General features: G+C 36.3%; 1 protein-coding gene across 3 annotated transcripts in view; it reads left to right on the forward strand.

Moving 5' to 3' along the window:
* The window catches only part of VPS8 (VPS8 subunit of CORVET complex), a 223,960-nt gene that overhangs the window by 171,913 nt on the left and 37,056 nt on the right, over nt 1–14,991 (forward strand). For all 3 annotated transcript variants that reach the window (XM_006201017.4, XM_072962166.1, XM_072962169.1), the window contains 3 exons: nt 2,577–2,657; nt 4,518–4,687; nt 7,792–7,957. In XM_006201017.4, coding sequence (XP_006201079.1) covers nt 2,577–2,657; nt 4,518–4,687; nt 7,792–7,957 — 417 coding nt within the window. The remainder of the gene's footprint in view (nt 1–2,576; nt 2,658–4,517; nt 4,688–7,791; nt 7,958–14,991) is intronic.

The raw sequence follows: 14,991 nt of genomic DNA on the forward strand, positions 1-14,991 counted from the left end.
GAAACAGAAATTTCCCCAGTAAGCGTAGGTGATCTGTTCAAGCCCAAAATAAACTTGTTAATTAGTACACAAATGTGTAGTTATTAACTACATCTGACTTCTTCAGCATAACCTCAGCATCAGGGACAAGGAACCTACAACAGATGATTGTGCTGCTCTCGACCAACTGAAAGTACTGAAAACTGATCTTAATTAGAAACTGCATCTATCCAGTCTTCAAGCATAGAAGAGAAAAAAAATGTAAATCCTAACTCTACCTTGTATAAGGGCAGGAAGGCAAAATTTCTTTTCAGATTTCTGAACCTTTCTTCTAAGTTTTTCCTGCTCCACAATCGTTTTTCTTTCTTAACATCTCAACTCACAGTTACTGTAACAAGATTTTAATAACCCTTACTCCCTAAGAAGTAACCGGAAATGTTACCCATACCCATTTTCAGCAAATATTAGTTTATCATTTAGTTATTCATATTTGTTACCCATATTATCTAGCAAACATTGGTTTATTGGTTTATGTTCCATACTTGGGAGACCAGTACAGCATGTTAAAAACATAGTTTCTGAAGTACCTAGATTCCCGTCCCAGCTCGCCTTCTTAATGGTGTTGTGTTCTCAGAGAATTTTATTTTACTTCTCAAGCCTGAATTTCTTCATTTATAAATGTTCTGGAAGGAATTTAGTGATATGGTAAATACAAAGTGCTTAGCATTGTGCTTGGCATATACTGCCCACTTAATAAATAGCAACTACTTTTATCATTACCATGTAGTTGGATTCCTATTCATTTGGTAGCAAAATTTTTATTATAATTCCCAGCCTAGCCAAAGGTGCAGTAAAATGGGTGCACAAATGTTCTAATGGAGATAAAAATTGCATAACACAACTTTCTGGTAAAGCGGTTAGGCAATACAGTTGACCTTGAACAATGCGGGGGTTAGGAACACAGACCCCGCCCCCCGCACAGTCGAAAATCCATGTATAACTTTTGACTCCCCCAAAACTTAACTGCTAGTAGCCTGCTGTTGACCGAAAGCCTTACCAATAACACAAACAGTTGACTAACACATTTTTTATATGTTATATGTAGTATATCCTGTATTCTTAAAATAAAGTAAGCTAGAGAAAAGAAAATGTTAGTGAAAATCATAAAGAAGAGAAAGCACATTTACTGTACTGTATTTATCAACACCTTACATCATCTATTTACAAGATGAATTGTCTGTCTGTCAGTACCTACATCAGTATTATCTTACATGATGCAAAACAGCGGGGAGGGAAAGGGGCACACTATACGGTAATGTAATTCTTTAAAAGTGGAGTTATAAAACAGTAAGAAAACTAACAGATTATTAATTTTGTATTAAATATTAGTCACCTTATGCTTATGTAAGGGTAGACTAGTATCAACGTGCATTTTATATATTCATGACATACTTAACTTTTTCTTAATTTTTCCACAATTTCTTGGCTATGTGGTTCATCTGGGAGTTTTTTTCATGTTGTTGTAAATCTCAAAAAAATTTTTTGAATATATTTTTGGGGGAAAAATATCTGCGTATAAGTGGACCCACTCAGTTCTAACCTGTGTTGTTCAAGGGTGAACATATATCAGTACCCATAAAAATACTCTTTGAGTCTATAATTCATTTCCTTTCTTGAAATCTCCTCTCAAGAAAGAGTCAGATTCAGACCAAAATTTACAGCCACTTGTGTTATAATGGTGGGATTTAAGGGTGGGGTGTGAGGAGATAAACTTAAATCCCCAACAACAGAGAACAGTTGGATAACACATGGTATTTTCACATGATTCATCTCTGTAATTATGAAGTATATAGGAAACTGCCCACAATATACTATTAAGTTTAAAAAGTTACAAAAGTTTCATGTGAAATAGTCAGATTTTGTACACTAAGAAATACATCCCTCTCCTTCCTTTCCCAGAAAGAAGACTGGAAGAATATACCTCAAAATATCAAAAGTGTTTATCTTTGGGTGGTTGGACTTGTTTTGTTTTTGTATACATCAATAGTTTTCCAATTGTTTATGATAAGTTACTTAGCATATCTCATATGAAAAGCTTATTGAGAAAAGCTTTGGAAAATTGAAACTTGCTTCTTGATCAAGATACTGATCTCCTGAACTGACATGACTTAGTTGGTTGGACCAGGAGGTAGCCAAATAGGGGTCGCAGGAGGAGTTGACAAGTTCTGGGTATTCATGAGTACATTGGCTTTGATGCAGTGGATAAATAAGAGCTCAGAGGGGGATGGGTGATGGTTAATGTGAAGAAGGAAAGGAAGCTTGCTGTAGAAACAAAACCAGAGTAAAATTTAATTAGACTTGCAAAGAAGTTTGTCAAGCAAGGGACTTGGATCATTTAAATTTTATTTAGTTTTCCAAAATATTTTTGATGGCCAGAGGAGACTGATGTGCATTTCCAGTGGAATGTTCATGGAAGAATAAATATTTTGTGACTACAGGCAAATATTTAAGAGTATTTGGCTTTTTCAGATAACTTATATTTTAAAGTAATTTTAAAATACCAAGAATATAATTTTTTGCAACTTTTTTCCAATTAGGACCCAGTTTATGGAAAAGGAAAACTTGGAGAAATCCAGGGACTTATTCTGGGAATGCTGGATACCTTTAACTATGAACAGGTAAAGTACTTTCTACTTCTAAGCTCATAAGGTAGAAAGAAGCGATTTCTTTTTTCTTTGCATTTATACTTTTTCTTTAAAAATTACCGTCTGTTTTGTGGAAGTTTACTAGATTGAAATGTGTGGTTTTTTAATTTTAAAATTTTTCTTGCTGCTAATTAATATATGTTTTATACGCACATAACCATATATTCTAGGATGTGGAAATGCATCAAGTTTGGATTCATTTCATTCTTTTGTTTCATTGGCAGTGGGACAAATACTTTTTTTCCCAAATGAAAAACGTAAGAAACTTTCTGGGAAAATAATGGAATGCAGAGATATAACCCATGAAAAGGAAGAATCAGCATGAGTATAGAAAATTGCAAAATAAAATTAAATGAGTGTTCTTTTTAACATTCTGAAATGGGAGGGATAAATTGGGATTTGGGGATTTGTAGGGGGAAAAAAATTCTAAAACAGATAATTGCCACTAACCAGAAATGGTCATTAGTCTTCCCTCAACCCCAAACTGCCTGCCTGTAGCTTTAATTCTCAGTAAGAGCCAGATTGGTGTAGTTTTTTTTTTTTTTTTCCTTCTTCTTCTTATACTTCAGTGTGACTCTTGAAGCAACCTAGGAAAAGTGCCATTTAGGCATGTTAGATACAACGTCTGTTTTTTTAATAGGAGAAAAAGAAAAATTTGGGTGACAGCTTTTTTTTTATTTTAATTGAAATACAGTCAATTATAATTTGTCATATTCTGGTGAACAGCACAATGTCCCAGTCATGCATATACTGCAGTGTTCTCCGAGGGCAGTCTACCCAGGCAATAGAAATAACAGCAAAAACTAACAAATGGGACCCAATTAAGATTATAAGCTTTTGCACAGAGCTTTTGTTAGGATGTAGTAAGAATTGCAGTTTTGCTAAGCATAGCCCAGGGAAGCTGATACCCCTGCAGGCACGGGCTCCGTGACAGCAGAAGGAAAGCTGAGTGCAAGGCAAAACATTTTTGCAAACTTTGGAAGAGAAAAAGATGAGGTTGATTGGAAAGAGTTAAAACAGACCATTAGAACTAAAATTTCTGCATTACAGATAAAGTTAAAGGGTCAGACTGTGTAGCAAGGAGGGTGAACAGTGTATCTTCCCCTTTGGGACTGACAAAAAAAGAATTCAAGTGCACATTGAAATGGTATATATGAATGTTGAGAATGAGATGTACTAAGGAAATAATACTTTATAAGCACAGGGAGCCTTAAAATGACTTAATGTGATAGCTGTGAAATGTCTTTATGTGACTTAATGACAAATGTCACACTCTTGAGTAGATTCAAATGACTTGTAAGTGCTGATGAGGAAAATGTGATCTCTCTGCCCAAGGGAGATGAAACTGAGTAATGGCCATTAGCTTTCCCAGTGAAAGGTTAATGTGAAATATTGCTATGGATGCAGTTTCTATTTGAAAAATCAGGGCTTTTTTTCATTTGTTATAGCACAACTTTGAGCCATACAGAGAGAACTTATTATATAAATGTAGTAAATAGATAGATTTGGGTTTATCTAGTCATTTGAAAGCTATCAGTACTGAATTAAGCCCCACAGAATGACATCTACATTTCTGAGTAGAAACTAGTGACAGCTTTTGAATAATTATTTTAAGAATCTTAATGTATAACTTATCATTATTCTGCACATTAAAGTTAACCACTTAAGTCTGGGGTATTTTGATGTTTGTTTGATCAATTTTATGTCATTATAATGTATTCCAAATCAATTGTTTGTGGTTGAAAATGAGCCAAGTGCTATAATCCTCATTCATTCCCTCTGTCTCTTTCTCTTTATAAACCATTTTGTTGTTGTTGTTTTGGTCTTTCATAGACCCTGCTGGAAACAACTACTAGCCTTCTAAACCAAGATCTCCATTGGTCGTTGTGTAACCTGAGAGCTTCCGTCACCAGAGGACTGAATCCCAAGCAGGATTACTGCTCTATTTGTTTGCAGCAGTACAAGAGACGCCAAGAAATGGCTGATGAAATTATTGTCTTTAGGTAAGAGAGAGAAGGAAATGTTACATGTGTGGTGTGTGTGCATGTGTGGTATTGCCAGGCAGGAATATACGTGGACACACAGCCCCAGGTGGTCATTCTGGCAGTGAACAAAACAAGGCAAAGTTCCTGCCCTCGTAGACCTTACATTCTGCATGGGAGTCAGGAGGAAAGGGTGTTAGGGAGGTCAGATGATACATAAACAGAGTAATAAGAGCTATGAAGAGAAATAAAACACAGGGTAAGGGATAGAAAGAAGAAGTGTTCTGAGTGAGAGTGCTATTTTAAGATACCATAATGAGGAAAAACATCTCCAAGGAAGTGACATTTGAGCAAAATGAGAGGTAGGAGTGAAGGTGCAGAATGTATTTTAAGGGAAGAGCTAACTTGCTGATGTATTAAATATGAACTGATGGAAAAACATCTTCGGCCTGAGCAACTGGATGAATGTGGTACCGTCCTCTGAGATGAGGAGGAACAGGCCTGAGGAGCTGGGAAAATGTAAGGATTTTGTCTTAGATGTGTTAGGTTTGAGATGCTGATTAAACATCCAACTAGGAATGTCAGGTAGACAGTTACTCTAGTCAGAAACCTGGAGACATATCCTGGAAATATAAATTTAGAAACTGTCAGCATATAAATGATATTTAAAGCCACAGTGCAAAGACAGAAGTCTAGTGCAAAAGTGGAAGCTTTGATCTCAGGAGCAGGCAGCTCATCCAGAATATATGGTTACAGGCAATGTAAGATGGACTTTGGAGCCAGACTCCTTGAGTTCAAATCCTGACTCTGCCACTTACTAGCTGTGAGACTTTGACAAATTATTTAATCTCTTTACATCTTAGTTTCTTCATCTTTAAATTAGGATAACAGTTGTATCTACTCCATAGGGTTTTGTGAAGATTAAACGGGATAGTTTACATAAGACACTTGTAACCATGCTGACATATAGTAAGCACTGTGTAAGTGTTAGCTTCTGTTATTATAGATACAGGAAGATGGATAGATCTGGTGGTTGGAAGGGAAAGTAGTTCTCATCATACAAAGAGCCCATTCAACAAATATTTATTGAGCACCTGCTATATGCCAGTTACTGTTCAAGGGGATAGTGTACTATATGAACAAAACAAAGAGTCTGCTCTCGTGGCATTTACACTGTAGTGAAAGAAGCAGGCAGAAAAACAAGTAAAATGCCAGATAGTGACTGCCATGGAAACTGGATGAATGTGGTACCATCCTCTAAGACGAGGGGGAACAGACGCGAGGAGCTTGGGAAATTAAGAATTTTGTCTTAGAGGTGTTAATTTTGAGGTTCCAATTAAAATCCAAGTAGGAAAATCCAACTCTACCTGTATGGAAAAAAGATAAAATATGTTAAGTGAGATATAAAGTGTTTGTGGGGGAAAATATTTTATGTAGAGTGATCAGCGAAAGCTTCACTGTTAAGGTGACTGAGCTGAGAAGCTAAAAATTAATAAAAATGTAATAATTACCATAAATAAAATAAAACATGGTGTACAGGAAAGAGAATGTTGGGAGCTACTAATTTATAAAGAGCTGTTAGGGAAATTTAAGTGGCATTTGAGCAGAGACCTGAAGGAAGTGGCCGTGCAGTGTCAAGGAAAGAGTGCCCCAGACAGAGGATCAACAAGTGCAGAAACCATGAGGCAGGTGCTTGGCGTACTTGACAGATAGTGAGTGAGTGGCCTAGTGTTGCCTGGGCAGAGTGAAGGGAGAATGATAAGAGATGACTTCTCTTATGAGAGGAAGAGGAGCAGCCAAGTCATGTAGGAACTGGGTCATTATAAAGAGTTAAACTCTTAATCTGAGATGAAAAGCCATCAGATGGTTTTGAGGCTAGGGTTGACATGACCTGACCTGTCTTAAGGATCAGTTTGACTGCTGTGGTGAAGGTCAAGGGTGAGAGTAGAATGACCAGTTAGGCTATGGCAGTAATCCAAGTGAGAGGTGGCCTGGGGTGATTGTAATGAGGTAGGAAGCGGTGGAATTCTGGATATATTGGGAAGGATGAGCTGATAAGATATGTTTATAGATTGGATGTGAGATGTGAAAGAAAGAGAATCATTTTTGGCTTGAGAAACTGGAAGAATATAGTTGCCATTTATTTAGATGTGGAAAGTTGGATGAGAATGTGCAGTGGGGTGGAGTAGGGTGGAAATCAAGAATTTGGTTTAGGGTGTGTGAAATTTAAGATGCCTATTAGACATCCATAGTAGAGCTTGAGGAGACAGATGGGGCTTAGGAGAGAAGTCTGGGCTGAAGGTATAAATTTGGCAGTCATCGGCATGTAGGCAGTATTTTAAAGCTATGGAACTGGAAGTAATCACTAAAGGAGCAAGGATGATGGCTCCTTAGAAAGGAGATTATGGAAGAGAAAGGATGTATGTATGTGTATGTATATATATGTGTGTGTGTACGTATATATATATAGAGAGAGAGACAGAGAAAGAAAGGGTAGGGGAAAAGATAGATTATAAAGACTATAGAAGAAAAAAGGATTGACTTCTGAGGTGGTCCAACATTTCAGATTGAAGAAATGAGGAGGAATCGGTAAAGGTGACTGAGACTCTCAACACTCACTTCTGGGATGCTTGTTTGGTAACACAGTGTAATCCATAGGGAGTTTCTTCATAGGAATAATGTTAGAATTTACTGTAGCACTGGCATTTTTGTACATGCTTGTTACTGAGTCATGACTCTTGAATTTGATGAGGCAGACTACTCATGTTATTATCAAGCTACTTATACAATTATAATTTTCCCCAATTGACTTTTTTCCAAACTGTCTAAAAATGCTTCGTAATTTGAGAAATGAACAGAAGTTCAGCTCATCCCCTGGTGGCTTGGAGTCAAAGAACTGTGATGCTATTCGTACTTACAACTTAAGTGTACGAGTATGTGAGTCTGAATTTTAAAAAAGAGAGGACAGCACCAAGTAAATCTCCTTTTTTGTTTCTTAACCTATACAGCCTCAGTGCATTCCAGCTTATTAGAAATATTTATCACTCATAAATATACTCTAACATAACTTATGTTTATGACTTTATGACAATGAAAAGTGTAATTTGATTGCCTTCATTTTGCAGCTGTGGTCATTTGTATCACTCATTCTGTCTGCAAAACAAAGAGTGCACCATAGAAATTGAAGGACAAACGAGATGGACATGCTACAAATGCAGCTCAAGTAACAAAGTAGGAAAGTTAAGTGAAAATTCATCTGAAATTAAAAAGGGAAGGATAACGCCATCACAGGTAAGACTTGTTTTTGTGGCAAGATGAAGATAGTCTTTTCTTAACAGCATCTTTAGGCCTGGCCTCATTTCCTTCAGGTCCTATAGGCCTCAGCAAATTTACTTGGTGGGTCTCCAGTGTATGACATCTTCCACTGAGTTTTGTTTAGTATTCGGAGTTATCTCCTCTCTGTCCAGCAATAAAAAATGGATTTAAGAGAAACAGAAAACATTTTCTGCCCTTAAAAAACCTTAAGTTCTAATTGAACAGAGAGGATGTAAGCCCATGAGCCTTCCTAAGTAAGAGGTCAGCAAGTACAGATGCTCTGGTACTAATGAACGCCCGTATGTGCTGAAGAGTGCAGAGCTATCACTTTTAAACACAGCTGACAGACAAGGTACATACACATATGCTCTGTGCACGGTTTTCCCAGCTGGGTAACTTTCTTCAAAGAATTTGATGCAATAGTGTTCATTTGAGAAATTTTCATTGCCTTTGGACTAGATACAATTTTGTTTATTTTACAGACTTTCCTTTTTCCTTTTTCAGCAGGCAGTAGAGCAGAGCTTGAACTCTGCTGCTTAGTAACTTTTAGGAGAACATAACTTGACAACACAAGGGGCTCAGTGTGGAGGAGGAGCAGCTACTAGAGCTGTGACCTGGTCGTTGTGCTGTTCTTTCTTTTTTCTTTCTTCCTTCCTTCCTTCCTTCCTTTCTTTCTTTCTCTTTCTCTCTTTCTCTCTTTCTCTTTCTTTCTTTCTTTCTCTCTCTCTTTTTTATTTCTTTCTTTCTTTCTCTCTCTCTCTCCCTTCCTCCCTCCCTCTCTTTCTTTCTTCCTTCCTTTCTTCCTTTCTTCCTTTCTCTCTTTCTCTCTTTCTCTCTTTCTCTCTTTCTTTTCTTCTTTCTTTCTTTCCTTCCTTCCTTCTTTTAATGGAGGTACTGGGGATTGAACCCAGGACTTCGTGCATGCTAAGCATGTGCTCTACCACTGAGCTCTTCCCACCCCCACCCCACCCCATGCTGTTCTAAATGTACTTCCTCTTCAAAGTGAGAAGTGGTTCCACATTTGCTGTTTCCTGCTCCTCCCTCTATGCCACCCTATCCTGTAGTTGACCTTAACATCGCATAGTGAAAAGTTGGACCTGCTGCTTTTTTTCTGTCTGTTTCATCAGCTTTCAGTGTTAAATCAGAAGCAGATCCCGGAGAAAAAACCCTGACCTAGCTTCTCCCAGGTAACAGTTGAGAATTTCTACACTCCAGTGGTAGGCATTAATTTATATATTCATTCAGTAGATACGGCACAGCATGCCAGGCACTGTGCTGGGGAGACAGTAGTAGAGAAGACATTTGTCTTACGGAATTTATGACCAATGAAATTATGAATAGATTTTCAATAAGCATTCTCAAGTTCTTTCTGATGTCAAATACATGATGTCTTTTCCAACACCAATTCTGACACCGGTTCTGTCAATTCTCTGGACATCAACTGAGTGTCCAGTTACTCAATTCTGGCACTCACTGTCAGGACTCAGCGTCAGACTCCACAGGTTTAAGGGCTCATTCCCATAAGACTGTCCTCATTTCAGACACAAGTTACAAATGGGGTGTGCAGATTACACACACTACTATCTGACTTGGCAAATTTAGGAGTCCCCATGACCCATTCCTCCAGTTTCAGTAGTTCACTAGAGCAACTCATAGAGCTTAAGAAAATACATTTACCCATTTATTATAAAAGATACAACTCAGGAATAGCAAAATGAAAGAAATGCATAGGACAAGGCATGAGGGAAGAAGGGTGCCCAGAGCTTCTGTGCCCTCTCCTGGCACACGATCTTCACAGTACATCAGCGTACTCACCAGCCTGGAAGCTTTTTGAACCTGGACAGTTAGGGAGTTTTACTGGAGGTTTCACTGCATAGCCATAATTGATTAAACACTGGCAGTTAGTGATTGGGCTCAATATCCAGCCCCTCTCCCCTCCTCAGATGTGGGGATGGGGGTAAGATGGGGAGGGGAGAACTGAAAGTTCCAACCCTCTAATCATGGCTTGATACTCCTGGTGACCAGCTGCCATCCTGAAGCGATCTAGGGGTCCCCAGACACCAGTCATCTCATTAGCATACAAAAGGCACTCATCACTCAGGAGTCCAAGAGGTTTAGGAACTGTGTAATGGGAAACAGGGACAAAGACCAAATAATATTTTTTTATTATACCACAGGTACTTACAGATGAACTATACTATAAGAGCAGATAATGAACAGACCTAAATCTAGACATAGGAGATCATGGAAGACTTCCTTGAAGTGCCATTTTAGCTGCCCCTGAAGGAAAAAAAGAAGATAAAGTTTAAGTGGAAGGGTGGGCAGGAGGAGGAGTATTCCAAGCAAAGGGATTAATATGTAAAACAAACATAAAGCATCCCTACTGTGAAGCAGGAAAAAGCATGGAACTAGACATTGAGTATGACTGGATCTAGAGGGTGAAAGAGAATGGTATTAGGTGAGATTAGTAGGTAAACAGGGACCGTATTATTTTCATTGTTTGTGCTAAAGAAATAGAGAAGGTATTAAAGGTTTTAAAGAAGGAATGATATGATTTGATCAAGTAGTATTTTTTTTAGAATAATATTTTTAAAAGAACTGCAGTGCAGAAAATGAATTGAAAGGGAAGCAAGAATGAATGTAGGGAGACCAAGAATATTAAAATAATTTTGAGGAAAGAAGTGGTAACTTATACTAGAATGGTGAAATTTAGGATGGAGTACAGAATGTATATTTGAGATGTGTTTGAGACGTTTGCAAATATCAGAATAATATGGTCCCTGCCTATCTCACTAGCTTCATCTTATACCACTCTCACCTTCTAGATTCAGTTATGCTCACCTTCTAGTTCTGTACTCTTTTCTGCTTACAGCAGAGATGCTATCCTTGAAAGACAATTATCAGAACTTGGTGATAAATTGGTTGAATGGAGGAGGTAAGACAGAGGGAGGAGTCAAAGATAGCACTCAGATTTCTTGCTTGAGCAGCCAAATGGATGGTAGTACCATTTACTGAGATTTAAAGTAATAAACAGACAACATATTTGGGAATAGGGTAGAGAATTCATTGCTGGAGTTAGACATGTCTGCAGGACATTACAGGTACAGATGTTCAGTGTGGTTTCCAGATGGAAAATGTTACTAACTAATCATAATGCTTCCTTGTTTGCATTTAGGAAAGGAAAGATAGGTTCTGTGATTTCTACTATCTTTCCAAGCTGAATACAAATGCAGATGGGGGAACCTTTATTTATGCAGATACATAAGGCATTACATCTTGGGGCACTTCAATTTCTTTCCTCTTTCAGTTATATCCTTTTCATAAACAACTTGGGGTTATATGCCTGGATATTACCAACTAGATTTTTTTTTCTTTCTTCCTAATTAGTCCTTAGAGGCAAAAAATAGCTTTTTAAAAACTATAATTATGTATTATGTATGAAATTATATATTCTAATACATAATTTTTAAACAGCAAAATTCACCTTCTGCAAGTTTTGACAACCACTTTTCTTTGTAGTCAGCCTCTCCCTCCACCGTCAACCCCTGGCAACTACTGATGCATTTGGAGTTAATTTTCAGTAGGACATGAGATAAAGATTGAGGTTCTTTCTTTTGCATATGGATATCCATTGAATTGCCTTTGTACCTTAGTCAAAAATCAATTGACCACGTATGTGTGGGTCTATTTGTAGACTTTCTATTCTATGCCATTGATCTATATATTTATCTTTTCTCCAATGTCTTTGTAATAAATCTGAATATCAGGTAGTGTGAGTCTTCCAACTTTAAACTTCTTTCTCACATTTGGCTATTCTATTTACTTTTCCATATAAATTTTAAAATCAGCTTGTTAATTTCTACAAAAAAAAATCATGCTGGGATTTTACTGGGGTTGTGTTGAATATATAGATCAGTTGGGGAGAGTTGACAGCTTAATGATACTGAGTCTTCCAGTCCATTAACATGGTATATCTCACAATTTATTTAAATCATTTTGATTTATTTCATCATTGTTTTGTAGTTTTTGGCATATAAATCCTGTGTATGTTTTGTAAGATTTATTTCTAAGTATTTAATGACTTGATGCTATTGAATTTTTACTGTTTTTTATTTCAGTTTCTAATTGTTCATTGCTAGAATATAGAAATACTGTTTATATTTGCGTATTGACCATGTATCCAGTGACCAGTGACCTTACTAAGCTTACTTACTAGTCTAATATTTTTTAATAGATTCTCTGGTATTTTCTGCATGAGACAATCATATCATATGCAAATAATGACTGTTTTATTTCTTCCTTTTCAATCTTACATCTTTTCTTTCTTTCTTTCTTTCTTTCTTTCTTTCTTTCTTTCTTTCTTTCTTTCTTTCTTTGATTGCATTGGCCTCCAGTACAATGTTGAATGAGAATGTTGAAGATAGACATCCTTGCGCTTGTTACTGATCTTAGGGGGAAAGTGTTCAATTTTTCATTAAATATAATGATAACTATAGGATTTTTGTCTGTAACCTTTATATCATGTTTAGGAAGTTCCTTTTATTTCATGTTTTACTGAGAAATTTTTCACGGATGCATTTTGAATTTTGAAGCCAATTAATATATTACATTGGTTGCCGTGTTCCCACATCCCCACATCTCACACAATGAAGAATGACAATAATCTATTGACTTTCCTCCTGCCTTCTCTCAGAGCATTGAGAGAAGGGAAATTATTTTGAAACTGGACCTGTACATTAAAGGCAGCTTTATTTCTGAGGCTATCCCAGTCTGCAGGGCAGGAGAGGTGATTCAACCTTTTTATTCTTTAGGAAACTCCAGTGAGATTACTAATCAGATCCTCTTAAAAATCTCTGTTTGATTCTTCCTAATAATGAAGTAAGCTAGGAGGAGAATTATTTTGGATTTCTTAAATTTTCCTCTAGCTGTCTGTCTCCTTTATTTTTCTTACTAAGATATTGTAAAAAGATCTAGTGGTTTAGTAACACAAGGAAAGAGAAAATGAAATTTATCAAATATATGGTTTTTATGTGTTTATGCTAATCTTCACAACAACCTTAGCTGAAGGAACTGTATGAAGATCAGAGAGGGAGGGCCAATATTTGAATTCAAGTTTTTAGAACCATCATCACTCTCAGTTTTCTGCCTCTAGTCTAGTCTGTTCTATTTTTAGCATTCTGGCTTTATTGAAACCTAGTAAAGCTGATTTCTAAAATATATCATACCATGTTGGCTGTGCTAATTAAGATTTCTTACTGTTGTATGAGCCATTCACATTTTTAACTGTAAGAGAATTTTAAATGATAATACTAAGTCTGTAAATGATAGTTTTTATCAAACTTAATTTCATGAAAGTTCTACTTTGCTCTCTTAATTTTCTTTGAAAATCTGTCAGCTTTGGTCATTAAGTTCCTAACCAGTACACAGAAGGAAGCAGAGGTGACTGCCCCAGTGACTCCAAAATCAAGCTAAGATTGCAGGTTAGCTTCCACCTGCTGCTTTCTGCCCCAGTAGATACCAGATGCATTTGAAGCTTCTCACTGCCTTTGTAATGTGATCCTTCTATCAAATAGCTTTTTAGTTCATCCTTTTCTATAGCTTGACTTTTACTTCTTCAATTACTGATTCTGACTCAACAGGACGCAACAGTTACCCTCAAATTGTGGTTTGGGTGGATAAAGTCTTTCTTCTTGCATCTCTTAATCTCATTTCTGTTTTTCACAACTGGTCAATATATATAACCAAAAACTCTGACAGATCAATTGCCTCTCAGCAGGTCTGATAGGAGTTATTCCCCTAGAAAGCCTGCTTTCCTCTGGAATAAGTATTTTATTCTTTGCAAGCAAATGTGAAAGAAGTGACTCAAATTTCTTTCTTTCCTTATCTTCTCCCTTCCCCCCAAAGCTTACAGTAACTCAGTCTGAAATGTAGGTCCAAAGAGTAGACCTTGCAGGTCTGATTTTCTGTTTTGCTTTCTCTCCATATTTCCCACAGATAAAATACACTGGAGAAACTAATTTCAGCTGAAGTACTCATCATGCTATTATATCTTCTCAACAAATATTCTAGTAGATTAGAATAGAGTACTTTTTTCTTTGATTATTCTTTCATTAAATTTATAGTAGCAAATAATCACCTTCATTGGCATTGATTAGTATTAGAAGAAATTAACTTGCTATTCACTTTAAAAATGATAATTCTTGGTCAACAGACAACTTGATATAAATTCAAAGAAGCATAACCAAAGATTTACGAGATTTTAGTTTTAACATTAGTATATTATTAACAGGGCTAAGAGCTAATAATAAGTAATAAGCTAACATATTATGTACCAGAAACATTCCAGTTGTTACTTCTTTTAAAGCTTAAATAAACAAGAGCATTTAGAGACTCATTTGAAAGTTTATTATGTATCGCTCAATATCTTTTAAGATTTGGATATATCATTCTTTCTTAGTAGAGAACTAGGTATATTAGTCAAATATCAGAGTTTTGTTTTTTCAGTGAGAGGTGAATATCTGAAGAAGAAGGGAATTGGAAATAAGCATATAGCTCCCTACTCATCCTTTAATAATTACAGCAGGAGAGAATTAAAAGAAATAAGCTGATATTTTCCCTGGCACTTGGAGTTGGTTTTATTTCTTGGTTTTCAGAGTTGTCTAAGAAATGTTTTGTCTTTGGGGTAAATTTAGAAATAATGTCAGATGGAAGTGTTTACAACTTCCAAGAAATTATTCAGTAAATGACATTTATTTATGCTCACTGGTCATCATTTTCCATTAACCACTGTACAATGCTAATTTATTTGGGATTCTCACTATAAGTTGGAGATTTGGTTTACATGCTGTTTAATGAAATAGGAACATTGATATTAATACCCTGTTTTCATTTGTCCACTTTAAAAGAATATTAGCTCCCTGTTATAAATATGTTAGATTCAAATTAAATGCTAAAAAATGAGATTTCAGTTTCTGGTGATAGCAGCATTTCTCAAAAGAATATATTCTAAA

Source organism: Vicugna pacos, chromosome 1 (genome assembly GCF_048564905.1).
Source record: "Vicugna pacos chromosome 1, VicPac4, whole genome shotgun sequence".
NCBI classification, from domain to species: Eukaryota; Metazoa; Chordata; class Mammalia; order Artiodactyla; family Camelidae; genus Vicugna; species Vicugna pacos.